Raw genomic sequence first — 25,576 nt, 5'->3', positions numbered from 1 at the left:
CAACCTCCTCACCTCACCTGTGAAGTCACAGGGGGCCCTATATGCACATCAGGAAAGATTAGGCTTCTTGCCTAGAAACAAGAATTTCAGTCTGACCCTGTCCCCCAAACCACTACCTTTCTCCTTCATCCATTTATCAAAAAATACTTCAAATTCCCACAATGGGCCAGGCCCCACTAGGCTAAGCTCTGAATGAGCCAGAGACTTGCTCTCTTGTCACATGAGTCCAGCCATACATGGGGGTGGGGAGGAGGCAAGAGGACGTGCAGCACCTGATCTGGTCTGAAGACCTTCCTCGGAGAAGAGACATGTAAGCAGAGGACTGCACAGGAGATGGGCCAGAAGCCAAGAGTAATGACTCAGGTATGGAGAGTTGGCACAGGGCAGGTGAGAGCTGAGGGCCAAGGTTTTGTTTTCAGGATTTTTAAAAAATGTATTGAGAAGCCCTAGGAGAATGATAAATGGGCGACGTGATCACACTTGGATACAGTGATGGTACACAATAATGGACTCGATAGGAGACCCTTGAAGTAATTTGGGTGGAAGGGGCATGGCCCACCCATGATGGTGGCTGTAGAAATGTGTAGAAGGTAAAGCTACCAGAACTCGGTGCTGTGTAAGATGCACCTAGGGAACCCGTGGGTCAGATAACTCCCAAGGGTCTGCTCTGGTTCCATGTGGGTAGCACTTGCTGGAAGGAGCTGTGGAAAAGACCCGGCTTTCCGGATTGGTTGGTGATGGAGGGTGGAATTGTGAATTGGAGATGTTGCCTGGTTTCCTCAGGCTTAATAAGCCTAGGGGAGGTAAAGAATGGGAACCTGGGGAGATGCCTCTGGAATTCAGAAGAGAAGTCAGTCTCGGTGATTTAGAATGAAGATTCATCTGCTAAAAGTGATTTTTAAAAAATCCACAATAGTAAGAATAAAGTTAGAAGGGAACTTAGAGGTAGGATTGACATCTACACCACATAACAGATGTGAGCCAGCAAAAGAAAGGAGGAAAAACTTAATAGTGTGTAGAGTCCCTGAAGCCAAGGAAAGAGGGTCCAGGGACTGTTACCTTCTACTGTAGCTAATTAAGAGGCACATTTAAGGTCAAAATTTCATTTGCTTTTCTTCTGTTTGTAGTTAGGGGAATTTGTACTGTGTTTTATGCTGGGTGAAATAACTAGGTTTGAGAGGTCATAGTTAGTGGGCTAATTATCTTAAGTTTGGGTGGAAAATCAATCTCAGATGTAAGCTGCATTTATTATAACAATCAGTAAACAAGTAGTTTTCTACAGGTGAATAACTGTTCCAAATCAATAGCCCTTCCAACTATTATATCTCATCCTTTCATGTCGGAGGAAATCTCTTTGCTTCTCAATAAATATTAAGAAATTCAACTTTATTTTGATAGGTTATTTTGATAGGTTGCTTACTCTCTGTGTTAGGTAGGGTAACTAGCAAGTGAATATCTGCTTTTTCCTTACTTGTCCCTCATCTGTTCATCTTTTCAAAGCACCCTTTGCTTTATTAAAATGAGGCATCAGTCTTTTATATTCTGGCTCCAAGTCTTTTTTTAGTTAAAGAATGTGGGGCTTATAAATTTGGCTTTGCACATCTCAAATAACCTCAAAATAAATTGACAAGAATACTCAACCCTCATAGTTGATACCCTTTTCTGACAAGGGCATGATTGTCATAGTTCCTCTCTTCAGTGGTTATCTTAAAGAAAGGGTAGGGTGGGAACTATGCCCCTGAGGCTTCTGCTTGTGCCTGATTGCTTCCCACAATATTCGTAGGGCTTACTCTTGATACCAGCCTCTTATACTATGGTCAGACTCACATCCAAATCATCCACTGGATCATAGACTTCTTAAGGTTGTTGTTCCTTTCATTTATCTGAGTGCAGACAGGAAGTGTGCTATGCAGTGATGGTAAGAGAGAGACTGTGATCAATGCTAGAAAGATCATGTTAGACATACCAGGTGGTGGACTATGTGAGAAAGAGACTTATTTCACCCTGTGGAAAGTGACGATGTCACAGAACTTCTGAAAATCATCATACCTGACAAGATTACAAAGGCTGAAGAGGTTTGGTAATGGGAAGGCCATTCCAAGTAGAAGGAACTGGGAGAGAAATGGTAAGGGGCCACAAACAGCTTGGTAGTGTGGAACCCAAAGTTTGAGGCAAGGATAGGGAGATAAGGGAGGTCACGTACACAGTGAATACTTAGAACTCATTTCTATGGTGTTCTGCCATCTTGGCAGTTTCAGCTCTACATCAGGGGCCAAGGTTCTGAGAGGGTTTGAGAAGACCAAATGGAGACCAGCATAGGTACAGCCAAGGGTGTTGATGGTCTCTAATTTTGGGATAGAAAAATTTCTACAATATTGTGATTCTACTGAATACAGTCTCTAATGGTAAGTGGCTGGACTCTGAAGTTCAGGGTAATGAGACTGAGACATGCTTTCACCTATGAGTATATCACTGTGAAATTAGCCAATTTCTCTGGGTCGAGAGTGTGGGATGGAGAACAAAACATTGATCCCTGGGTTGGGAGAATCCAGCTCCCACTCTAAGGGGGTACTGGTTTTATAGACACATCAGCAGTGTCAGGAACAAGTTGAACTAGAACCAAATTCTTAGCCCCTTGTTTTTTCCATCAGCTCTATAGAAAAGTGTGTATCAAGGGTGAGCTCCACAGAAAGGCCAGACATTATTCATTTTGCCCTTTTTATGGAAAACGTGAAAGCAAAGAATGTTAGGTTGGGAATATCAGGAACAGTCTGTGCACATCTGGCATACACAGGTTTTGTATGAGCGTTTTGAACAAATTTAAATGATGTTGAAAAAGTTGGCTATTTCATGTAAAATTTAAGTTTTTGGGAAAAATTGAAAACTCTGTAATGCTTTGCTGTTTCTTTCCCCCACTGTTTTCACTAAACCTGACTTGGGGCAGTTGCTTGCCTGTCCTGTAGGCATTCCCCGGCTATCATACAACCATAATCTTAAGTCAGAAAGGTAGGCATTTTTACTTATTTTACAGATGTCACAACCGAGGTCACACCAGATTTGGTGACTTTGCTGCACTGTGGCTGACCTGGGAACCAGAGTTGGCTTTGTTTGCCCCCTGGTTCATTGTTCTTTCCGTCTTAGCACCTTACCTCTGGAAGAACAGCCACTAGGAGCCCATCAAGGGCCAAATAATGACTCCTGGGTTATGAAAATTGCTTATTAAGGGGAGATGGGCATTCTAGATGGGAAACGACCCCAGTGCTCAGACCTTGGGAGGAGAGCCGCGACAGGTGTGAGGAAGCAGATGAGGTAGAACGTGGGGTCTGAGAGCTGGTTCACCATCACCCAGTAGGGATTGGTGGGACTGTTGCAGGTGACACAGGTGGCATTATACACCACGGAGACCACGAAGTACATCAGGAAGCTGCTTAGCAGAACAAGTCCATGGACAAGGGTCTGTGGAGGGAAAGAAGAAAGCACTCTTGAAGGTAAAGGTCAGATTTTGGGCACTATGGTTGAACTACTTGGCTAACTCCATTTTAAACTTCTTTGAAATGTAATCACAAATAAATAAGAGACCAGTTGAATGGATAATTATAAAGCAGATATTCTTGTTGCTATTAACCCAGAGACCTCCAAATCTGTCTTTCTCCTGACATGGGTGATTGCCAGACCATCCTTGGTAGCTTTACCACTTACCTATGTTTCCTTATGTGGCCTATTTTTAAATGTTGAATAAATAGTATTTTTTTTTCCTTTTTCTCCCTCAATATTGTTTGTGTGAGGAGTCCGTTTCTTCCACACATGGCAGTAATTTATTCACTTTGAAAGAAGCACTATGTTCCGTCGTTTGGTCTTACTGTCCTGTTTGTGCCTCTTCTTTTCTTGTCTTTTAAACATTGTGACTATTTTGTATAATTTAATTTTCTCTTTACTAGTTTGAAAGTCACATATACCATTTTTACTCTTTCAGTGATAACAAGTAACAAACAATCTTACTGGAGTTTAGAGTATACATCTTTCCCCTCCTGGATTACAAAGTGCTTTGGATCACTTGAGCTCCATTTGTTTAACTCCTATGTCATTTGTTATCTTAGCTGTCTCTTTTAATTCTCTTAAGTCACGCAAGTCAGTGTTTAATATGAACGATACTCATTAAGATTTACTTACATATTGACCAATAGCCATTCTTCTTTCACCTTCCATCTGAGATCTTTCCTTCTGGACATCCATTAGCAGGGACTTGTTTCAGTCTGATGGAGATACACTCTGCTTTATTTCATTCTCATTCTTGAAAGATTTTTAAATATAGAATTCTTGTCTGGCAGGATTTTCTTTGAGCAACTTTTAGCTAGCATTCCACTGTCCACTGGCTTCCATTGTTGCTATTGAGAAGTTAGCAATCTCTGTCCATTTTTCCTTAAATGGAAATGTTTCTCAAAAATCTAATTTTTTTTTTTTTTTGGTCTTTGGCATTCTACAGTTTCTTTAATAGTGAATTGTTTTTGTTTTGCTTGTTTGCTATCTTCTTATATCTGTGGATTGATATCTTTTGATCACTTCTACAAAATTCTCAGGTTATTGTTTTTTCAAATATTGTTTGTTTTATCCTCTTTCCTTCAAGGATTATTATCAATATAAAGTGATTTTCAGATACCACTAATATCTCTACTATAATTTTTATTATTTTTTTCTTCTATTTTCTAGATAATTTCTTTTGAACAACTCACTGAATACCTCTTAGCTGTGTCTAATCTGCCATAAGGTTAACCATTAAAAATTAGTTACTATAATTTTTACAAGTAAATTCTCCATGTGATCTCTTTTCAAATTTATATTTCTTTGTATAATTTCCCAATCTGTGCAGATATTTTAAAGCTTGTTCTTTACTATGATTAAAGAAATAGTGTTTTTGTCACTTACAGCTGATAATTTTGTATCCATTTGTTTCTTTATTCTCACTTATTGGTTTCTTTGGGAGATTGGTCATTTCAGAAAAAATTAGGGAGGATCATTTCAACCTTTGAAAGTGGAAGGTACCTTTCTCTAGAGAGGGCATGTGTGATTCAGTGCCCTTCAATCACTTCAAGTGTAATTCATAGGTTGATTTTTGGCTCACCCAGGTGATGCGAATCTGGGCTGCAAATCTACGTGAGGCCAGCTTCTGGTCACATTTTCCAAGAACAGGTCCTTTATGCTCATCTTCTCTGTTTAGGTGCACCTAATTCTATGCCTCTCCCCAACTAAAGTGTAGCCTCTCGGATCCCAGTGTAATGTGATCTTGTATTAGGCTCCTACTTTAGGAGCCTGGGTTTTAATTTTTGAGCCTTTCACTCAAGGTTCATTTTGGGCAGGGTCACAAGCACCCTCAAGGAAAGTGGTGCTGGCTCAGATTATGGTCTTTACTCTCCTGTCAGCTGTGAGCTTATTGTTCTTCCACAGAGTTTTCTTTAAAGAAAAAAGTTATCCAATATTTTTAGTTGTTTTCAGTGTGAGCAGTGATCCAAAAACAACCCTGTTTCTGAAGAAGGAAAAAGTTAGCTAACTTCCTTTTTTCTTTTTAAATTAGACAAAATTGTACATAGTTATCATGCACAACATGTTTTGAAACGTGTATACATTGTGGAATGGCTAATTTGAGCTAGTCAGCAAGCAGTACCTCACATAATGATCATACTTGTGTGTGGTGAGAACATTTAAGAATGTATCATTCTTGAAATTTCTTATTAACCTTGTGTTGTACAATAGATCTCCTGAACTTCTAACTGAAATTATTTAGCTAAGTTTTTGAAATATGTATGCACTGTGGAATGAATGTAGAGACAACTAACAGAGGCATTATCTCACATGCTTGAGGTTGAGAACACTTGAAATCTTGTATGGATGTTTAAGAATATAATAGTCATATTGTACTATAGTTTTCTTAAACTTAGCTTAATACCTCAGTTGAATAGGAGGACTAACTTTATAATTGCTTGGGTGAGGACTATGTCATAGCCACTAAAATTGTTTTATTTCTAGCCCAGACAAGAAAGATGACCCCCTGATTCAGAAAGATAAATGGGCTAGTGTTGTGGCTTAGTGGTACAGTGCTTTCCTGGTATGTGTGGGGCACTGGGTTTAATTCTCAGAACCACATATAAATAAATAAAGGTCCATTGACAACTTAAAACAATATTTAAGAACTAAGAAAAAAAAGGAGACAAATGATTTTAGTAACTGACTCCTTTCCAGAAAGGACTAGTAACTATTGGGGTTGGAGTACCTGTTTTAGAGGTGCATGAGGCAGACAGTATTTCCCAATTTTTAAAAAAATTTTGAGGGGATGTGGCTCAAGCGGTAGCACGCTCGCTTGGCATGCGAGGGGTGCTGGGTTTGATCCTCAGCACCACATAAAAATAAAGATGTTGTGTCTGCTGAAAACTGAAAAAAAAAATTTAAAAAATTCTCTTTAAAAAATTTTTATTTTTTATTTTGAAACAGTCTAGCTAAGTTATCAAGGCTGGCCTTGAATTTGCTTTCCACCTGCCTCAGACTCCTGAGTAGCTGGGATTATAGGCATGTGCCACTGTGCTCAGTTTATATTTTCCTCTTTTTAAAGCAGATATATGCAGTACTTCAAGAAATAGGCTAAGTGACTGCAGAAGATCTAGAAGTTTTAGTCTTGTCACCTATTTAATAATATAGTCGAGGCCTGATTACACTTTGCAAGGCATTTTGAAAGTTTAAAAATATCTAATGGTTAAGAAGGTCATAGCAGAGTTTCTTAAGGAAAATATGTTGGATTGGTTGTTTGAAATATTTCACAGTAATTACATTTTTTTAAATATACAAAGATTAAGACTTGGAGATACAATGAAAGTACCCATATGTCCCTTGCAAATGACCTCTTTAATATTGAATATAAATTCAGTGTTCGTTATTTTTTGCATGTTGCATACATGTGTTTATCCATGGTGATGGTAGCTTTTTACTTTATCATGTATAAATACTGAGCTACAGGCTATAGTACTTCTTGCTGTGTCCTGAATGTACCCTTTCAAATTTATATGTTAAAGTCCTGTAATAGTATTGGGAGGTCATGTGAGGGGAGCTCTCATGAAAGGGGTTAGTCTTTATGAGAAGAAATTCAAGAAAAATGATCTTTTTCTCAGTAATGTGATAATACAGTTGTAAAACTGCATGTCAAATCACTGTCAGGACTGTCTATTCTACTTAAGAATAGACCATCCTTTTTCCTGTTGATGAACACTTTTCTTATTAGCAAAAAAAAAAAAAAAAGGTACTAGAACAAACATGCTTACCTCCTTATATACATGTGTAAGTATTTTATGGGTTCATAAATACTTAGAGGGGAAATCATGTTGTAGTGTATGGGGGAAATCATGTTGTAGTGTATGAGTATTTTAAATTCTGCTTTTTAAAGGGGTGTATCAGTTTAAAGTCTAATAACAAGAAAGTTCCTTGTGTGTTCTCATCAAACAGATTGTTGAACTGATCTGCCAATGCTGTATTAGACTTCTTAAAGATATATTAATTAAGATTGTTTCACAATTTTTTCTTTGGATTGTCCATGCCCATTTTGGTATCAGTGTTATTTTAGCCATGAAAAAACAAATTACTAGACTTTGAATGGGTGTCCCTCTAAAATTCCTATGTGGGAACTTAATACCCAGAGTGATAGTTAGAATCTTTTGGGAAGTGATTGTCATGAGTACTGTGTCTTGATGATGGATTGGAGGTTGAAGGCAGAGCTTCAGTGCCTTTTGTCCTTCTACCATGTGAGAACAGTATTCACCCCTTTTGTCTCCTTCCTCTCCAGAGATGCAGTAAGAAGGCTCCAAATTGGAGGCTGAGAGCAGCCTTCACCAGATGCTGAAACTATCAGTACCTTGCTCTTCCAGTCTCGAGGTGTGAGAAATTTCTCTTCCTTGGAAATTGCCCCTTTTTCAGGTATTTTGTTATAGTGGCATAAATGGACTAGAACATCTATCTTTCCCTATTTTTTTCTGGTCCATGAAAAATTTTATATAAGAGATTATCTCTCTCTTATAAATTTAAACTCAAATTCATCTCTAATTCATTTCTGGGGGACAGGATCTGGATTATTCATATTTGTTGAGTAATTTTGACTAGGTTTTGGTAAATTTTACATTTAAAGAAATTTTCAGGACATAATTTAAAATCAGATAATTATTATCATTTTCATTCCGTGTCTTCTCTTGAATCTGCTTTGCCAGGGTTTTAAAGTTTTCATTGGATTGTTGATTTTTTTTCTTCCATTTTCTTCAGTATATATGGTAATTTTATTTTCCTGCATGTGAATTCTCATTTGTTTTCCATAGTAAAAGCTTTAGTTGATTAAAGAAGTCTGCAAATGTATTTTATCATCATTCAGCAAGAATAATATTACAATTTCCAGCATTGTTTTTTACCTCATGAATTACTTAAAAGTGAATTTCCAAGTATGTTACTTCTGGTTACCTGCTTCTTGTTTTTAGTTCAAATGTTGTTTTGTCCAGGACCATGGTCTCTATAATTATCAATCTTTCAGATTGCTTTATGATTCAAAATTTGGTCTTTTTATAAATGGTCTCTTTGGTGAAAAAAGATATATAAAATCCTGTTCCAGATAACAAATATATTAGATATAATTTATTTAAAGCAAATATATTTTATTTTGTTGCATATTTGATCCATGTCAGTTTCTGATAGAGCTGCATAAAAAGATCATGTTATGACTATGAATTTGTCCATCTGCCTTATTATATAAGGACAATATATATATATATATATATAGTGATAATGAATTAATTTCTTTTAAAACAAACTATCATTTGCTAAGAGTACTGATGTATTTGAACATATTTTGTATTTTTTATTCTCTGCATTTTTTCATTCTTTTATTAACCTTACATTTTGGGACTTTTATGAAAATGTATGGTTAAATGTATATTTCTATCTCCTATGCATCATGGATTTAGCACAAATTACCCAGCCCTTCTTTACCATCTTATTTCCTAAACTTTTTGATGTTCTTGCGAAAGTGGACTTTTTTTTTTTTTTGACTTTACGACTAGTGGGGTTCAGTGTGATATTTCCATAGATACATATAGATATGTAGTGCCTTTTTTAAATTAAATGTTTTTGTTAGTGCATTAGTTTTACAGAATATTGGGGTTCATTTTGACATGCATGGAATATAATTTGCTCTACTTCATTTCCAAGTATTTCCTCTACTGTTCTTCATTCTATTCATTTGTAGGTTTTTTATTTTTAAATTGCTGCTTTATAGATACCAAGGTGCAACTGATTGTGGTATATTCGTATAGCTACCTAGCATAATTTGGTCAATGCCTCCCACTGTTCCCTCATTCCCCATATTTTGCTCTAACCTCTGCATATGAGAAAACATCTGCCCTTGATTTTTCTGGGTCTATTTCACTTAGCCTCATGATCTCTAGTTCTATTCATTGAAACTATGTGAATCATTCTTCTTTGGGGCTGAGTCAAACTCCACTGTGTATATATACCACATTTTCTTAATCTGTTCATCTCCCTCATGGGCACTTGGGCTAATTCCATAACTTAGCTCTTGTGAATTGTGCTGCTATAAACATGGATGTGCTCGAATCACTATAGTAGGCTGATGAATCCATTGTTTTTTCTGGTGGCTTGTGTCCATGTATCTTGTCCAGATCCTCTGGTGGACTTTAAGATCATTGCTGTATCTTACATTGATTGTACAGTTTCCCTATTGTATATCCAGGTGATACAGCCAGAGTCATTCTGATTTTCATTCTCAAGCCCTTCAAATGCTGTTTCTTTACCATTCTCTCCTGTATCTTCTCCTAAGACTCCTATCATGTGGATGCTGGAGCCACAGTTGTTCTCAGCTACTTTTCTTATTCGTGTGGCATTTTGGATGAGTTCCCAGTATGACTTTCCAATTTGGTATTTTACTTTTTGCCAGTGTCTGATCTAAAGAGGATCCCACAAGTAGCACTTTTTCATTTCCAAGAGTTCTAAACATGCAGCTTGTCTCAGTTCCTAGGATCCGGTGCTCACAATTCTGATACAACTGCTGTAGTAACCCCAAATAGCTTTGTGGTATATTTCCTGACAGTACCGGAGATTGAACCTGTGGGTCTTTTGCCCTGGAGTAACATCCCTAACTCCCCTTTTTATTTCAAATTTGAGACAGGGTCTTGCCAAGTTGCCCAGGCTGGCCCCAGACTTGGGATCCTCCTGTCTCACTGAGATGACAGGCATGTGCCACCATGCCTGCTCATTGTCTATAGGTTGCTTTCTTGAGTGGGGGAAGCTGGACCCGGTAGTAAATGGGACTCCAATCTCCCCACTGCCATCAACCCTGTGTTATTTCTGACTCTCAGAAACCTCCTAGTTTGAGCCTGCCCAGAACCTGACCTCTTCCCTATGTGTTGCAGGCTCTCTGGTGAGGTGGTTCATGAAGAAATTTAAGCCTGCTGTGTTTTTTGGTTTTAGTACTAGGTTCTGTCATTGGCATGTGTTGAAATACAAGGGGAACCCTGTGATGTAGTGTCTCCCTTAGTGGTTTCAACAGCCAGTGCCTGGTTTGGGTAGGAGGTGAGATAAGTTCTACTGCAGAACATAGGAACAGGTTGAGCCTACTTGGGGGCAGATTTCCAAATTTTTAAAATTCACGCTTTCGGAAAGAGCCATTTCCATGTGATTAAGGACAAATCTTTCTGTACTATGGTCTCCATGTACCATTTAATTTTATTTATTCACATTATTAACCAAGTTGTTAGATTTCCAGGGCTCAAAACCTCTTCTGTTTTGAAATGTTTGGGGCCAGTTTCTTGGCCCTGTTGCACTTAACACAAAGGGATCTGTGAGCTTATATGAGATAACCCATGCAAATCATGTAGGTGCCTGGCACATACTTTTCATCTCTTTGTAAAGAAGTTGGAATTCCTTTTTAGGTATTAAAATGTGATATTTGGACTTGCTTGAGATATGGTGACCTGAAGGCAGTTTCCAATATTGCATCCTAAAATTTAAATGAGAAACAGACCTCCTCTAACACAGTTCATCTCTATACCACTCCTGAACTTTGTGTGTCAGCGTTATCTATTTTTGCAAATAATGCTGATCTAGTTTTGTCATCCTGGCTAGATGATAAGCAAGTGGAGGCCAGGAACTGTATCTTCCTCACTATTTTCAACCCTTTCCAGGTGGGACACAGCTAGGAGCTCAATATGCAGTGACCAAATGAATCAATGATAGAGTGAAACAACTCGGAAATCTGAATGTAGGCAATGGAAAGGGATTTGCTTTTGAGCTACTGAGGCTTTGGGACGCTTACCCAGGTCTTCATTTCCATCGCCTGGTGCAAGAGGATTGTGATGAGGGAGATGGTGTTGATTGGTGTCCCAAAGGTAAAGACGTCGATGTCAGAGCCTCTGTAGGTCTGCAGAGGAGGAACAAATGGGCATTGTCAGATGTGTCTGTGGACATAAAGCATCAATGAAGGCAAGTGTCCAGGCTGGGGATGAACAGGGAGAGAAGATATCCAGTTGCTGTCCACCCAAAGAACAGACAGATGAGAAATGAGGTGACAGGACTAAATTACTAAGAAACATGTTTGCCAGAGGAAGCCAGAATGAAGGCTGTAAAACCTCTGAGTGAACAAAGAATTTATGGAGCACCCCCCAGGCTCCGGCTGAGGACACTTTCATATCCACCTTCAAGGAGTTTACAGTCCATTAGGCCCGGTAGCTGTGGTACAGGTTAAGGGCATGAGTGCCATAATAGAGGGAAATGACAACAGGTCCTGGAAACACAGAGGATATGACAGCTGAGATAAGAAGAGAAATGCAGTCCAGGCAAAGGTCACAGGAGAACAGGATGGGTCTGTTGAGCATATGGCAGGGACAGACGATAAGGCAGGAAAGGCCAGTGGATGCTTCACTAGGAGGATAACACAAGCCTGGGAACTTGGAAAAAGCAGAAGTTGCTCCCACCCCCATCTTGTTGCTAATTGTGGGGAAAAAAAAATGAGCTCAAAGGCTCACCATAAGCAACATGGTTTTTTTGGGGGGAAATTACTCCATATTCTGACCCCCTGTTCAGGAAGAATATTCTTCTATTTAAACTGAGAAAACAAATTGAGACAGGGCTGGTATCCCTTGTTATCTATGCAATTGCTGTTTATTTAAGATAATATAGTATCTCTTCTTGCTACCTTGACTTTGCAAGTACAAATTATATATATTCACACATATGTATATGGAAGGTATTTGAATTTAAAATCCTTGAGATCTAATCAGGCAGGAAGCAGTATGAACAAAGAAGTCCAGGTGTAAGGGGAATGGTGGGGACTGTGGCACATGGGAGAACACATTTCCCATCTGAGCAGGGCTGCAAATTTGAATTTTTGCCTCATGGCAATAATGCTAGCTTCTGGTTTTTCAAGATCCTCCAGATACTAAACTGTTAGGATAAAGTGTTCTACTTATTCCAAACAGCTGGGTGGGATGTGGTTTGCAACCACCAGTTTGGAGCCTGTGTCTGAAGTATCCAAAAAGACACCGCTTGTCTGGAATTTCATATAATCTGTACCAACTGCAGGCTGTGATTGATGGACTAGTTGTCTTACCAGATAGGGGAAAAAGAAGCAGACAAGGCTCTGGTAGAACGCATCCGCCATGGAAATCCAGAAAGCCGACAGGTTGTAGTTCTGCCAGGGAAGAAGACGCCCATGGTTACAACATAACACAGCCCTTTTCCTCCTAAGCAACCATCTTGGGGGAGAGGTTGGGGATGATTGGCCACTTGCACCTGCCTCTCAGCCACAACAAAAAGCACAGGCTCTTGAGACCTCAGTTCAAGTCTTGGCTCTGCCATTCCTGTGGGACCTTGTACAGAGAGCTGAACTGCTCTGAGGACTCATTTCTTTTTCCATAAAATGAGGCTAGAAATAGTACTGTTTCCTTGGGGTTCAAGAGGACTAAATGCCACGGTGCCTTGGTCTCTATTAGCGCTCAGTTTCTATTGACAAAACTACTCCACACCGGGTACATCAGAGTCTGAAGTGTCCAGGAGGCTTCTGAAAGGAACAGCTAGAGCCCAGCCCGGGATCCAGGGCTCCCCAGAGACAGCTCAACTGTGTCAGAGATGAGCCTTTGCTCTTTCTGGGGAAGACAGAAACCTTTGTGGTTGGTTTTTACTATATTTTCTTGGAATTGTAGATGCCCATGGAGCACTTCTGCTCCCCTCTGGGAGGGGCACCTACCCAGAGGCACGAGATGGCTGTGCTGCCTCCAGGACTCGCACATACTCCTCGGCCTGAGGTGTCACTTTATGCTCCTTTCTTTGGGTTAGGACGGGGCTTGATTCTTTGTTGCGAGCTGATATTTTTTTGAGAACACCACATCTGGCTTTGCCTTCCTTTGCCCCAGGTGCACAGGTGCCCTATTTACAGGTGTTTCAAGGCCTCTTTCCCAGAAGGCCCCTTCAAAGCATCCAGGGGCCCCTCCACCAGCCCTCCTTGCCCATTGCCTCACTTCTCCAAATCACTCAGGGTAGCCTCTCTGGACTTCTGCAGTCTATCTCATACCAGAAAGTTCTAGGCCATGCTCTCTTGAGTTCTACATTCTTCCCTGGACGATGTGAAGTATGCTTTCGAGTATACTTTAGGGATAAGCAAACTGGTAGCTAGTCCCCAGGTTTCTCAAGCTGGGGGACATGGTTTGTGCATGTCCCTTAGAGGAAGCTTGGTCCTCAGTGTGGCGATGCGGGGAAGCCATGGTGGGCTACTGTAAAAGAGCAAGTCCACCCTTGCTCTTTTACAGACTTTGGAGGTGGCTTTCTGCCACAGTCTGCTGGGCACAAATGCCGCAGTCTGGCTGGGCACACAATCACGAGCCACCACACAGCTTGTAGATTCAAACAGCAACTCTTTATTCCCGAACTCACACCAGCCGTCTACAATCACGTTCTGGGGAAGTCCACGTTCTCTGCCCAAATCCACGTTCTCTGCCCAAATTCACCTCCACTGGGCTTCTATCTCCAAAATATACTGTCTGAATCCCGTGAGAACTCAAGGGGAACTCAGGCAGCAGGATACGCCCTATTCCCAGCAGGAATAATCTTAAACCTTAAACCTGGAACCTAAACTGGGAACGCCCTAAACAGGATTATCTTAAAACCGGGAACACCCTAATCTGCCTTGGTCCTTGAGCAAGGTCACCTACATTCAATGTCGCTGCAACATGTCAGCAACATGGGGTACGCTGGCAAGGAAATTGTCATACCTACTTGGCTAATGGCTCCCAGCATCTCCCCCCTTCTGATTAATTAAACAACAAGCAATGTGGCTTAAGGACCGTGCCTGGTAGGTTGTCCAATTCAACATATGGTTCTTACCCGTCATCGGAAAACTGACCTTTAGGCGTCAGCCTCCTGTCTTAGGTTGATACCACTGCAATTGAATCATACCCGTCACTGACTACCGGTCCAGCATACAGCCATACTTGTGGATAGGTCTATGCACCAGTGGGGGGGGGTGAGGTTCTTTGCCTCACCTCTGTTGGCCCCCAAATTTGGCCTTGGTGCCAGTGGGGGAGTGAGGTTAATGTGGCTTAAGGACCGTGCCTGGTAGGTTGTCCAATTCAACATATGGTTCTTACCCGTCATCGGAAAACTGACCTTTAGGCGTCAGCCTCCTGTCTTAGGTTGATACCACTGCAATTGAATCATACCCGTCACTGACTACCGGTCCAGCATACAGCCATACTTGTGGATAGGTCTATGCACCAGTGGGGGGGGGATATGGAAGGTTGTATATGTCCTTCCGCTAATTGTTGTTTGACCAGATCATGGGCTACTTGTGTCTTTTCTTTAGTCAGGGGCCACTGAGGAACCCACACTGGTCTTTCTGATTTCCAAGTAATTTTGATTGTCTCAGTGGCCCTTTCTGAAAATCCAACCCATGTCTGTCTGTTCCTTGATCTATTTGTACTGGTGCTGCTATACCTTGCCCTTGTTTTCCTAATCTTTTTTCTTTCCTAAAGCCTTGTCTAGCCCTAGTAGTGGGCGCATTAGGATTGATGTTATTTGTTAACGTCAAACCTAATTGATCTAGGACATCTCGTCCCCATAAATTTATAGGAAGATGATCCAATACATATGGCTGTATAGTTCCTTCACATCCTTCAGGATCTTTCCAATCTAATATCATAGAACTTCTATGGGGATTAGTCGCCACTCCTAGGCCTCGAAGCGTTTGAGTGGCTTGTTGTAATGGCCAATGTTTTGGCCATTCTTGACGAGATATGATGCTAAGGTCAGCTCCTGTGTCCAGTAGCCCATTAAACTCATGACCTTGAATATTTAGTTTTAGCATTGGGCGAGAATCTAAATTTAAAGACAACATAGCCCAATCTACACCTGTGGAGCCTAATCCCCTGGAACCTCTTTCTACACTATGACTAGGAAATTTATTATGTAGGCTGGGTATTATTAACAACTGTGCTATTCTATCTCCAGGTGAAATTACTGATATACCTCTTGGAGAACTAGCTATAATTTTTATTTCACCTACATAATCGGGATCAATTACCCCAGGACTTATCATAAGTCCTTTTAATGTAGATGAACTACGTCCCAATAATAAGCCTACTGTTCCTTGGGGAAGAGGTCCTTTTACTCCTGTGGGAATGATTTGAACTCCCATCTCTGGAGTTAATACTGCTCTGGCAGAGGCACAGATGTCCAACCCTGCGCTCCCTCGGGTTTGTCTGATGAGGGATTTAATGGACAATGTGTCCTGGGCACTAGCCTGATGGTGTTGCTGGGATCCTCCACTGCCCCGTATATTTGTGGTTGTGGGCCCCGGAGCATTGGGCCCCCCTGTCCGTTTTTTGGCAATGGAGCCTGATGCCTTTCTCCACGATATCTTGGATAAATACCTGGTCTTTGTCCGTTTTTTGATAAGGGAGTACCTTCTATGGTGGTTTGAGAACGGCATTCATTAGCCCAATGTCTCCCTCTACGGCATCGTGGGCAAATACCCGGTATTCTATTCCTTTGATACCTACTTTTGTTAAACCCTCCTCCTATGGGGCAATTCCTTTTAAAATGTCCTGTTTGTTCACAATCATAGCATGTTTTTGGCCTGGCATCTAAAGCCTGTTGTACTGCAGCTGCCAAGACTTGCCCTTGTTCATTAATATCTCTACATAATTTAATATATGTGTTTAAATCTTCATGTCTCCATGGTCTAATAACCTCTCTGCAGCAACGATTTGCTTGGTCATAAGCCAGTTGTTTTATTAATGGCATTGCTTGTTCTGTATCCCCAAAAATTTTGGCAGCCGTTTGAATTAGCCTATCTACAAAGTCAGCGTAAGGTTCATTAGCTCTCTGTATTACCTTAGATAGCTGACCTTGTAAATCTCCATGTCCTTGTAAAGTCTTCCATGCCCTAACTGCATCTGCAGCAATTTGTGCATATATAGCAGGATCATATTCAATTTGTTGCCGTTGACCCTCATAAGGTCCTTTTCCTAACAACATATCTAGATTTCTTTGAGGGTAACCGGCTGCTGCATTTCGCCTAGCTGTCTCCGTGCAAAATTCCTCATTGGCAACCTTCCATAACAAATATTGTCCTCCATTTAGTACAGATTTACACATGCTAGCCCAATCTGCTGGCGTCATGTCCAAGTTAGTAATGGACTCAACCATGCTTACCGTGAAGGGAGCTTGGGGACCATAGGTTGTTACAGCCTCCTTTAACTGCTTCACTGTTTTAAAATCTAATGCACGGTGAATTCGCTGCCCTCCTGCCTGTTCAAGTACAGGGCATGCTAATCTTTGAGGTCCTGTCTCAGGATCCCATTTATCAACTACGGGGTTTGAGGGCCACTCAGCTGTCTCCATCGGTGGGGCTGTTGGTTGAATTACGCCCTCTTGTGATAAAACGGAGTTAGTAACAGCCTCCTGTTGTGGCCTTTTTCCTAACAACCCCTTTTCCTTTAAATTTTCTTCCTCTGTCTGACTAGCTCGAGAGACCTTCTCTTTTGCTTGATCTAAAATGTCTTTCTCCATGGTCTGAACCTCTAACAATTTACTTAACATCTTTTCGGTTTGTTTTTTACTAATTTCTAATCTACTATAAAGATAACGCAACCCAATAAGATAGCACAAAACAAAGCCGAAACTGAATGAAACAAAAACGGAATAAAAAATCGTTGTATCAATTTTCTCTTCCTCAGGGCTGACAAACTTCAAACCTTTAGCCAACCATTTTTCCCAGTTTGCCTGAGAAATTTCTAGGGATAGGCAGCTTGAAACAAAAACAAAATAAATCACAACAGGAACACATTGTTTTTTGAATTGATCACCCATTCTCTCGCCTTCCCTCAGGGGCAAGCAATTTCACTTACCTCCAAGTTTCAGATGTTCCCCGTACGAGCCGCCAAATGCCACAGTCTGCTGGGCACAAATGCCGCAGTCTGGCTGGGCACACAATCACGAGCCACCACACAGCTTGTAGATTCAAACAGCAACTCTTTATTCCCGAACTCACACCAGCCGTCTACAATCACGTTCTGGGGAAGTCCACGTTCTCTGCCCAAATCCACGTTCTCTGCCCAAATTCACGTTCTCTGCCCAAATTCACCTCCACTGGGCTTCTATCTCCAAAATATACTGTCTGAATCCCGTGAGAACTCAAGGGGAACTCAGGCAGCAGGATACGCCCTATTCCCAGCAGGAATAATCTTAAACCTTAAACCTGGAACCTAAACTGGGAACGCCCTAAACAGGATTATCTTAAAACCGGGAACACCCTAATCTGCCTTGGTCCTTGAGCAAGGTCACCTACATTCAATGTCGCTGCAACATGTCAGCAACATGGGGTACGCTGGCAAGGAAATTGTCATACCTACTTGGCTAATGGCTCCCAGCAGCTTTCCAGCTCCCTGTGAGCTCATTCTCACATGATCCCATCCTGATGCCATCACCATGTTGTGCTACAGCCCAGGGCCCCATAGATAAACTCCTGGAGTTTGTACAGTACCCAGCAACAGGAAACACTGGGCTTGGGAATCTTTCTATATGTCCTCCTCCCTTTCAATCAGGGCAGTCACATTAATATGTCACTTTTTTTGGCACTGGGGAGTGAACCTGGGGTGCTTAACCACTGACTCACATTCCAGCCATTTTTAACATTTTACTTAGAGACAGGGTCTTGCTAAGTTGCTTACGGTCTCTCTAAGTTGCCGAGGCTGGCTTTGAACCTTCAATCCTCCAGCACCAAATGAAATTCAAGTATGGGAGCAAGAGTTGCCTAAAGTCACATGGGAGTTAAGGGACAGAAAGCAGGGCTTGTGACCTAGCCAACTGTTCTTACACTGATCTTCAAGGGCTGTCAGTGGTCAAGGAAAAACTGAGGCCACCACCTCCTGAAGGCCTGAGCTCCTTACCTCGGAGTTCTGGCCACTCTTGTAGAGCTCGGGCAGCGCCAGCAGCGTTTCTGCAGAGACATCTTTATCAAGGACTCCGAAGATGATAGGTGGCAGGGAAGTGAAGAAGAGGTTGAAGAATATCATCTGCCAGTAATCGATCATGGTGGAGCCAGAGAAACCACAGAAGAACTGGTACCAAAAGAGCAGGTTGACGTAGCACTGCAGGCAGAGAGCATGGCTTTGTGAGTGAGGCCCCTGCTGGTCATCAGCTGCTGCTTCAGAGCTCCCTGTCTCCTGGGCTCTTGGAGCTTCGATTCCCTCATTTACAGCTTCTGTTAACATTACTGCTCTTGAGAGCACACACACACCTTACCACACTGGAGAATGTTATTTGGTTAAGAGCAGAGTTTTTGGAGGCAGGCCTGATTTTTAAGTCCCCCAGTCTGTCACTAGCTGTGTGACCTTGGGCGAACTGCTTAACCTTTCTAAATATCATTTTGTCCTCTGTCAAGGGAACAATAATACCAAGACCATGGTGATAAATAGATGGCAACAGCATGGTACTAGAAACTAATGCCTCAGCATAAAAGTGACAGAAAGACTGAACCACGAACAGGAAACCTGTTGATCTCATGAGAAGGTTTATCATTTGGGATTATCCTAAAGGTCATTTAACTCAGAGGGGGAGGGGTAAGAAAAGTCTGCCTAAATACAGCTTTATCTTTTCTAAAGCTCTTTCCCCCTCCAGATCTCCCTCCCTGGAGATGGGCTGGGTCCCCATTAGTGTCTGCCACATTGTGAAGTGGTTTGGTGACCCAACCACAGCTGGTCCTGGAGGTAGCTCCACGAACCAAAAAAATCCTAGTCCTGAGGCATGTTGTGATAAAGGGCCTTACGAGAAATCATTCAGCAGGTTTGTATTCAAACTAAAACCCTCATTTCAAAACTGCTGGGCTAATGTTGTTTTGAAGAGGCCATTATTAATATGTCAATATTATAATTGGTTTTAGAACAAATGATAACTAAGTTTCTACATGTGTTGTGCAATATACCTTATAGCATATCACAATGTCAGTACAGTACACTAGACGTACAATATAATAATTTGTCCTAGCAAAATTGTAAGATTATTGCCAATAGCATATTTATTGTATTAACATGGATAGCAATAGTGACAATAATATTAGCCCCAGCCTGCAGATGAGGCTCTGAGACGCTCAGCTGCCCTTCGACCTAGTTGAGAGCTAGAAAGTAGCACAACGAGCACCTGCATTTTCAAAGTTCTCTTTACCCACCCTCAACCTCTTTTGGTCCTAATTTTGGTTTACACAATGAGATTCTTCTAGATGTCTATGGCCTGCTAAGCAGAAAAGATGCATTATCTGACCCCTTGCAAAGGCCTGATATAGACAGGGAGCCCCCTGAGGGCAGGGGCCAAGGCTGACCTGACCCTGTGCCCATGGCCCAGCACTGTTCTGATGTATAGTAGACATTCAGTGCTTATACGTGAAGCAAATATTTGTTTTCTTGTTCTAACACTCATCCTGGAGTTCTGACAGCTCTGAGTGCTTCCTTCCTCCCGAGGCCCTGGTAGGATCTTGCCTATTTGCTGATTCCTGTGCCTTGCTGGAATCTTTGCATCTCCCAGGGAGCATCTCAATGGCAGCCTGGCTGAGATCGGAGGCCTGCATTCCCTCCCAAGAAGCGACGGTGCAGTAATTAATTCATTGTTCAAATTTCAGAGCAGGCAGTGTTTTAATCCCCTCTGAAATTGGTTTCGGATGTGGAAGTCATAGTTCTCCACCCTCTAATTGCAGCCGGGAGATAATGTGGCATCAGCGTCGCAATTTCAAGCATGGCATTGGGCTCGAAATAAAGATCATTTAAGCTTTGAAAGCGTGGCTGGCTGGAAATGTTTCCTTTTCTGTTTCACAAATTTAATGCAGAGAAGAGGCTGTGCTCATTCAAAAGAATGTTTCCTTTGGATGCAAAAAAGAAATGGGGGAGCATTTTGAATTCTAAGTAACCAGTCTTTCATACTCGGTGAGTTTCAAGTCAAATGGAATGACTTGTTTGCATAGACTTGCTGAGATAATATTACCATCCAGTTGATCGAATTTACATGATTTTTTTTTTTTTTTTTTTGTCATGCTGTTTATTTACATGTGCATTGAACTTTGCACAGAAAGATTTGTTCCTGAGTGAGGGTGATGGTGTCAGAGCCTGAAAGGAGGACTGGGAAAACGAGCAAGAAGGATAAAGAGGTCTGTAGCTGCTTCTTGGCTATTGTTTCTCTTCCCTCTTTCTTATGCAAAGAGGAATCTGATACTATTTGAAGACTCTTGGGGATTATTCAAAGGTCCTTGAACTAGGTAATGAAAAACTCAGGACTTGTTCCCTCCGTTAGTACAAAAACAGACTTCTCCCTATGCTCATAGAGCCCTAGAATCACCTTATATTGTTGGTGGAGAAACTGAGGCTCAGTGAAGTGACTTTTCCAAGGTCTCCTGTCATGTTACACCCAGATGAGCTGCCTTCCCTAGACATCTTGCAGATACATATTTCATTTAGAGTCCTGCCCTCTTGGAACCCACTGGAAGGAAGTCTGGTGTTCCTTAAGGGAGGTGCAGGTTGAAGCCGTGGGCTCTGGTCTTATACAATTCCAAGGCAAGGCATGCTGATCTTGAATTGGGATGGCTGTCTTTGGAGAGGGAATTCTAAGGTATGAATCAGACTGGTTGTTGGTTTTCAATTTCTTTTTCCTTGCAATCAGAACATAAATCTCATGAAATTTAACTCTAAGAATAATAATGGCTAACTTTAGAGTTATTACTACATGTCAGTCACTTTGTATACAAGATTTCATTTGTGCTTCACAGCACAAACTATAGTTGGAATGCGTTCTTCAGAGGCCCATGTAGGAGAACCTGTGAGGTGATGGAACCTTTATCAGGCAGGGTCTAGTGGGAGGAACTGAGATATGCTCTTGAAGGAAATATTAGGATCCCAGCCCTTCCTCTCCTCCTTTGACTTCCTGGTTGCTATTGGACGGACACCATCCTTTGCCATGTGTTCCTGCCTTATCATAGGCCCCAAAGCAATAAGCTGACTGTCCCATGGCTTGAAACCTCAAACTATGAGCCAACATAAACCTTCCCTCCATGTAAAGTTGATTATCTTGGGTATTTTGCACACTGACAGAAAACTATCATAGCATGTATATGTGAATGATACTATTACCATCTGCATTTGACAGATAGATGGTGAGACTTAGGTTCATCACCAACTGGGAACCAGATTTGAACCCAATGTATCTGATCCCAGACTCCACACTTATAACTACTCATGCTCTCCTCTATGCGCGATATTGCCAATTCTTAACTTTATAGAAAAAAGTATTAGCTCTTTCTTATCAAAGGGGGATATTATGGCCCAGAGAAGTGAACAGTTTTAAGATCTAAAAATTCAGGTCCGCATGCCTCATTCCATGTTTCTGAGATGCTCTGGCCAGGATCTCCCCCAGGGGATGAGGTGGGAGGTTGCCACCAGTGCCACTCACCACATTCTTGTAGAAAAAGTACACCACCATCCTGGCCAGGCGTGAGTAACACCAGTGACCATGCACAAGCAGCAGCTTCTTGAGGTGCCGGAAGCGGGAGATGGCAAAGTCACTGGACATGACAGCCTGATGGGGAAGAGCAGGGATGTTAGCTTCCATCTGCGGCCACCAAAGTCCCAAAGGAGTTCCCTTGAGGGCAGTGCTTTGTTCTAGGTCTGGAGTTTGCAGGGTCTGAATTGCCCCTTGTTTAATTATGTGGTCACTCTTGGGTGGACGGTTGGATTCTGACACCTGGGAAATGGAGACCTCACTAGACTCCAAGAAGGGTAACCAGAAGGACCAATGGTTTAGTCTGTCCTCTCCATTTGTTTATCAAATAAGCATTTACTGTGGCTCAGTATGTGGCAGGGGCCATTGCAGGGATGTGGTGGTTAACCAGAGAGTAGGGTTTCCATTCAAGTATTTCTCCAGCCCCTCTGGATGGAGCTGATGGGTGGCTAGTCCCTCCTTTACAAGGAACTGAAATGTCTTCCGCCCTTGGGATTATTCATAATAAAATAGTCCAGAGTACTCTTTTAAGATCACGAGGTTTGGTTATACCTAGTTATAAATCCTGGTATGAATCTGGGTCAGGTTGTATCAATTCCCTCATCTGAAGACAATGGAAGAATAATCCCTAACACAGGGTTGTAGTGACAACTCAAATTCAGCAAGGTGTAGTACACATGAAGTGCCTGACAATGTTGGCAGGTGGGGGACACTCAGGCGGTAACACAGAACTGCCTTACAAACTTAGTCAATGTCAAATGTCTGCAGGGGGAGTGGAAATACAACCGTTATGGTTCAAAACCACAAAATAGGGTCTGCTTTAAGGAGACAGAAGAGCAGCTTTAGTTAGTGTTGAGAGCCACAGCCGAAGTGGCCCCAGCAAACTTCCAGCTGATTGGCTCCTCTGTGGTGATGCTCATTGGGCTGTTTCCCCACCCTTTCAGACCTCGCAGCTGCTCATTGGGGGACTCTTTTGGCTCCGCCCATGCGACCCAGCCAATCGTTCTCAAGAGTGGGGGGTTGAGAGGCTCCCCGGAAGCCGTTGGTGGCAGTTGGGCTCTGAGGGAATTCCTGAAGAGCTCCTGTGGTGCGTTTCTGCTTGACAAGTGGCTCGTGAATTGTGCCCAGCCAGACTGTGGCAAGTTAGTCTGCTTGGTCAAAGCTAACTTTTCAGTAAACAAGGTATACTGTGAAAGTACACCAAGCAACTAATGGGTCCATCAACCCACATAGCTAAAACAGCAACTTAAAATGTTTTCAAAGGCCCTGATGGCTAATTGCTCACAGAGGGCACTGAACCGTTGGATGTGGGTTACAGCGCAGAGGTGTGGAGTCAGAGGAAGGCTTATATTTTGGGTACTAATCAGCTTCAGAGGACAGCTATCATCCGCTCACTGTAAAAAGCCAACCTCCTTCACTATCCCTCTGTTTTTGAAAGGCTGGGCCATAGGAATGTGGTGTCGGAGGTCGGGTAGAGGCATGGAAGATGGCTGGTAATTCCATGAAGCTCTTGGGGAAGGTCCCTCCAGTGCTGTGGGGGCATTCCTTAAATCTTCAATACGGATAGAGGAAAGTAGGGAGAAGCAAGAGCAGTTTCAGGGCACAATACCTGCATGCCTTCCTGTCCAGATATTCCAATCCCAATATCGGCAGCTTGAATCATGCTTACGTCGTTTGCTCCATCACCTGAAAGAGGTCAGGATGCAGATTTATTCCTGGTCCAAGTGCTCAGGGACAGTGAAATAGCTCTAAAGTGTCCCCCTATCAATACAACTGAATCCTTTTAACACTTCCCATAGGAAGTCATTGTTACAGTATTTGGCCTGAAAGATGTCTTCTATATGAGAATCCCTATTTTCTTTATCATTCAACAAATACTAAGTGTCTTTTTTTTTTCTGAACAGAATATGAGGTATTGGGGGATTCAATGGTAATCCAGAAAGCCATGGGCAGTTCTTTACAGTTGACAAAGTCTTCTGTAAATATTACAATGGGCTTTACTGTTCAGCTAATAGAGAATTTGAGCACATTTAGAGATTCAGCACCCAGATAGTAAAAACATGCAGGAGGATTGGTGCTCAGATCTTTGATTCCACGGCCAACACACTTTCCTCACTATAACTTGGAATAATGGCCAAGTCAAGACAAATGGATTATACGGCAACCAAATCATCAGATTGTTGATGGTGTCCAAGGAGAGGAATGACATTCAGTTTTGTTTCTGAATATAGGAAATGAGTCTTAATTTGTAAATTTTTGGTTGAAATATATTCACTTGCATTGAGTTTCCATTCAGTGAACTGAGTTGCTTCAGGATACTGGAGTTCAAGCCACATTATGTAGACATGGCATTCCTCTGTGCCGGCAGAAATGTTCTGTTTTCTACCTCATCCCAACAGAACCATGGGCTACAAATGGCTGTTGACATTCTATTTAATTTTAACTTAGTAGCCACATACAGCACTCCACTCCATCTAGTGAGCCTTCCTTGAAGCCTGACCATCCCCAGTGACCATCTTTTAAGCTAGAGTTCAGCAAACTAAACTCTGTAAAGGGTCATATAGTAAACATGTTGGGATTTGTGAGCCAAGACACAAAAATCAAACAAATCAACTATTCTCACTAAAGGCTAGTAGTCTTTAGTGGTTTTTATATTTTTAAATATAAGTTTTATAATTAGCATCCACAAACACACGTAGTAGCCTGGATTCCACCTGCCGGCTATGCTCTGCCCACTCCTATTGTAGACAGTCACTCTCCTGTTCCCACTACTTCTAGTAGCTTCTTAGAATAAATTGCAGTTAAGTTTGTATTATTCATCACAGAGGGTCTGGAGAGGAAGGAGAGCAAATAATTCTCCTACTTGGCAACAAAAAATGTGTTAAAAATTCTGTCCCTCATGTTATCTCCCCCATAAATTTTTATAATTGTGTCAGTTAAAAATTTGATCATAGGTAGACTTTTTCTTGATAGCACAGCAGTGCATATTTTTAATCCTCCCACAGCAGAATAACGCTAATCTTTGACCTCTTCAGCTGGCGCTCCAGGAGAGGCATGGAACTATGCTATTTCCCACCTTGCTGGTTTCAGTTCCTGTCGCTATATGAGGGAAGCTAATCTCTGACCCCCGGAGGATCAGTCCTGGCTATTGCCTTGTGTGCCTTGAATTACAGAAGATGATGACACAGGTACAAGAGGAGCATGCAGTTGCCAAAGCTCTGCTCCCTGCCTAGCGTCGGTTTCCCTCACTTCTACATTCCAAACTGCTTTCACCTGAAGACCAGGGGGAAACACTATAATAAGTCTCTTGTTTGAAAAAGAAGAAGAAAAAAAATCTCTTTCCATGCCTGTGTAGGAGGAAGAGAGACTGGCACCATCTGTTGAAATGTCCCCCCCCTTATCTGTGGGTGATACACTGCAAGACCCCCAATGGGTGTCTGAAAATGTGGATAGGCTCCAACCCTATGACTAGGTTTCTCCTGTATATATGTACCTATGATAAAGTTTGATT

General features: G+C 41.9%; 1 protein-coding gene across 3 annotated transcripts in view; it reads right to left on the bottom strand.

The window, feature by feature from the left end:
* Atp10b (ATPase phospholipid transporting 10B (putative)) overlaps window positions 1-25,576 on the bottom strand; it is a 109,284-nt gene that overhangs the window by 1,700 nt on the left and 82,008 nt on the right. For all 3 annotated transcript variants that reach the window (XM_027938720.2, XM_071611815.1, XM_071611816.1), the window contains 6 exons: window positions 23,675-23,751; window positions 22,018-22,143; window positions 18,477-18,677; window positions 12,644-12,724; window positions 11,351-11,455; window positions 3,269-3,456 (listed from right to left, as the gene is read on the bottom strand). In XM_027938720.2, the coding sequence (XP_027794521.2) occupies window positions 3,269-3,456; window positions 11,351-11,455; window positions 12,644-12,724; window positions 18,477-18,677; window positions 22,018-22,143; window positions 23,675-23,751 (778 nt within the window). The remainder of the gene's footprint in view (window positions 1-3,268; window positions 3,457-11,350; window positions 11,456-12,643; window positions 12,725-18,476; window positions 18,678-22,017; window positions 22,144-23,674; window positions 23,752-25,576) is intronic.

Source organism: Marmota flaviventris, chromosome 5 (genome assembly GCF_047511675.1).
Source record: "Marmota flaviventris isolate mMarFla1 chromosome 5, mMarFla1.hap1, whole genome shotgun sequence".
NCBI lineage: Eukaryota > Metazoa > Chordata > Mammalia > Rodentia > Sciuridae > Marmota > Marmota flaviventris.
This window is presented reverse-complemented; position numbering and strand designations above follow the sequence as displayed.